The following is a 3,179-nucleotide window of genomic DNA, read 5'->3' as shown; positions in this document are numbered from 1 at the left end:
CCGCCCCGGCCCCGCCCCCGCCCCCCTGCGGCCCGCCTGGACTGCGCTCTGGCTGCGCGTAGCCTTGGCTCTGGGTCTGGCCCTCGTTGGGCCCCTGCCTGTGGGGTGGTCCTCGGCCCGGGTCCCCATCTATGTCAGCAGCTGGGCCGTGCGGGTGTCCCAGGGTTACCGGGAGGCCGAGCGCCTGGCGCGCAAATTCGGCTTCGTCTACCTGGGGCAGGTGGGTGGCACCCGAAGGGACAGGAGGGGCAGGGTCTGGACGACGCTCCGGCAGACTGGGGGGAACCCGGCTCACCCCTGCCTCGACCAGCCTCGGATTCTGGGACCCCTAGACGGCACCTGAAGCCCCCACCTGGGCACCTGGATGAGGGAGGATGCAAACAAGAGGTGTTGGCCTCTGTCCTGGGGGACTCCATCTGGGAGGCAGGTGCCATCGTGGCGGATGCTTCCCCGCGTTCCCAGATCTTTCCTGACGGGCAGTACTTCCACCTGCGGCACCGGGGCGTGGTCCAGCAGTCCCTGAGCCCACACTGGGGCCATCGCCTGCGCCTGCAGAAAGACCCCAAGGTAAGCCTGCTCACCGCCTCTTGTTATCCCGTCACCCGCTCTCTCTGAGTCTCGGTTTCCACTTGGTCCCCCAGTCTGTACCATGGGGACCATCCAGGGAGGTCACCTGGATGACACCGGTCATATGTGGGTGCTGAGCTCTCCTCGAGGCCTTGGTGCACTGTCAGCATTTCTTTTTCAGGGGGCCTGCCCCCCACCGCCCTCCTCACTCTCACCCTGCAAGGTCAGGGTTCACACGTACTCCGTAAAGACAGCAGATAACGTTCCAGTTCACGGCATGGAGAGAAGGGAATTGGTCCTTTTTGTGACCGAGACAATGGTTCCACAGTAGGGATCCTGCCTGAAGTCACCCAGGGAGGCTGTGACGGCCAGAGAGGTGCCAGATTGGGAAAAGGCATTAGATGCCAAGCTGGGGACTTGAGGCTGGGGTCTGCAGAGCCCCAGGAGGCCACCATGCGGTTTGGGCTGGGCTGGGGGGCTCATCAGCGTGGAGGCAACAGGCTTGGTAGCTTGAAACTCCCTGCGAGCACTGGGGACGGAGAGAAGTTGCCAGTCTGAGGTGTGGTTTGCACGAGAGAAGCCAGAGCTTGCCAGTGGGTGGGGTGCGTGCGACAGAGAGGAATCGGGGCCAGCTTCCAAGTCTGGAGACAGTCACCCCATCGCTGGGGTGGAGCTGAGGGCACGTGAGCTGGTTCAGGGAGTGGGAGATCAGCAAGGGGGAAGGAAGGGCAGAAAGGTCTGAAGAAGAACAGCCTGGGGCAGGCAGAGGGGCTATGTGCCAAGGCCCTGGGGTGAGGCAGCCGTTGTGCCTCCAGCGGAGGGAGGCTGGTGGGGGCCAGCCAGGCAGGGCTTTGTGGGCCCTGGAGAGGAGGGCAGCACTGGAGGCCGGGGGCAGGTGTGGCCATCCAGGCATGTTTTGCGAGGGGTGCGGCGTGGGCAGAAGGATCTAGAACACGGACTGGGGAAGGGTCAGGGCTGGACCCCAAGAGCAGTGGCTGCGTTGTCAGTGGGCCCTGAGGGCCTTGGTCCCCGCCGAAGGCGAAGCCGCACGCTCACGGGGGCCGCAAAGAGCAGCCTCAGCAAACACGAGGTCCCGGGCCCTGTCCCACACCGCAGTGGCCCCAGGACAGGGTGGATGACCCAGACACACATCCCACCCCGGCCACGGCCCCACCGGGCGTCGCCCCTCCGTGGAGCTGGGGAGGAGGCCCGCGCAGACCCTGGAAGCAATTCCTTGGCCGGGAATTGGTGGGAAAGGCTTGGGGGCCAGGGCTCTCCACGCTGCGTGGGCGTGAGAGCGCTGGTGGCCGCGGCTCCGGGGCTGCGGCCTCCTGCCGTGCGCGTCTGCCTCCAGGTGCAGTGGTTCGAGCAGCAGACGCTGCGGCGGCGGGTGAAGCGCTCGGTGGCGGTACCCACGGACCCCTGGTTCCCCAAGCAGTGGTACATGGTGAGCGGGCCGGGCCGGGTGGCGGGGCCAGGCCGGGCCAGAGCCCCGCTGACCGCAGCCCCCTCCCCCGCACAGAACAACAAGGTGCAGCCCGACCTGAATGTCCTGCAGGTGTGGAGCCAGGGCCTGTCGGGCCGGGGCATCGTGGTGTCTGTCCTGGACGACGGCATCGAGAAGGACCACCCGGACCTCTGGGCCAACTACGTGAGACCGCGGGGACCCGGGGGGTGGGGGCTGCCCCAGCTCCCATGGGCTGCCCCCATCCCTCATGTGCCCGCTCATCCCCAGGACCCCCTGGCCAGCTACGACTTCAATGACTATGACCCAGACCCCCAGCCGCGGTACAGCCCCAGTGATGAGAACCGGTGAGCCGGCGTCCCGCGGGCGTGCGGGCAGCGCCCTGTGGGGAGCCGGAGGGGCCTGCACTGGCTCCCCTCTCTGCCTTGGAGCAGGCACGGGACCCGCTGTGCCGGGGAAGTGGCCGCAGTGGCAAACAACGGCTTCTGTGGAGCAGGTGTTGCCTACAACGCCCGGATTGGAGGTATCAGGGCCCGGCTCCCGGGACAGACGGTGGCCGGAGGGGTGACGTGGGCGCCCAGGAGCGCCAGGGAGAGCTAGCGGACAGACCACGGCGGGCAGCTCTGGGGGACGCAGGGCCCAAGCTCGGGGGTGGGGGGGAGCGGAGCCCCACGCGGACGCCCCCGCTCCAGGGGGGGCCTGGCAGGGAGGGCGCGGCGGGGCTGCCGCAGAGGCTGGATGGCCCCCCCGCCTCCCGTGCAGGCGTGCGCATGCTGGACGGCACCATCACGGACGTCATCGAGGCCCAGTCGCTGAGCCTGCAGCCGCAGCACATCCACATCTACAGCGCCAGCTGGGGCCCCGAGGACGACGGCCGTACGGTGGACGGCCCGGGCATCCTCACCCGGGAGGCCTTCCGGCGCGGCGTGACCAAGGTGAGCGCATCCCGGGGCCTCGGGGGGCCTGGGCCCGCCCTCGAGGCCGACGCCCCCATGCGGTCCCCCGCCCCTGTGTGCAGGGCCGTGGCGGGCTGGGCACGCTCTTCATCTGGGCGTCGGGCAACGGCGGCCTGCACTCCGACAACTGCAACTGTGACGGCTACACCAACAGCGTGCACACGCTCTCGGTGGGCAGCACCACCCGCGAG

General features: G+C 68.5%; 1 protein-coding gene across 1 annotated transcript in view; it reads left to right on the top strand.

Annotated features, from left to right (window-relative positions):
- Window positions 1-4: 4 nt before the first annotated feature.
- PCSK4 (proprotein convertase subtilisin/kexin type 4) overlaps window positions 5-3,179 on the top strand; it is a gene marked incomplete at its 5' end in the record, with an annotated part of 5,916 nt that continues 2,741 nt past the window's right edge. Inside the window, 8 exons of the mRNA XM_077760604.1 lie at window positions 5-220; window positions 463-567; window positions 1,922-2,014; window positions 2,090-2,218; window positions 2,303-2,379; window positions 2,467-2,555; window positions 2,795-2,967; window positions 3,051-3,174. Coding sequence (XP_077616730.1) covers window positions 5-220; window positions 463-567; window positions 1,922-2,014; window positions 2,090-2,218; window positions 2,303-2,379; window positions 2,467-2,555; window positions 2,795-2,967; window positions 3,051-3,174 — 1,006 coding nt within the window. The remainder of the gene's footprint in view (window positions 221-462; window positions 568-1,921; window positions 2,015-2,089; window positions 2,219-2,302; window positions 2,380-2,466; window positions 2,556-2,794; window positions 2,968-3,050; window positions 3,175-3,179) is intronic.

Source organism: Crocuta crocuta, unplaced genomic scaffold (assembly GCF_008692635.1).
Source record: "Crocuta crocuta isolate KB4526 unplaced genomic scaffold, BGI_CrCroc_1.0 scaffold443, whole genome shotgun sequence".
In the NCBI taxonomy this organism is placed as follows: domain Eukaryota; kingdom Metazoa; phylum Chordata; class Mammalia; order Carnivora; family Hyaenidae; genus Crocuta; species Crocuta crocuta.
Note: the sequence above shows the minus strand (reverse complement) of the source record. Positions and strands in the feature narration are given on the sequence as shown.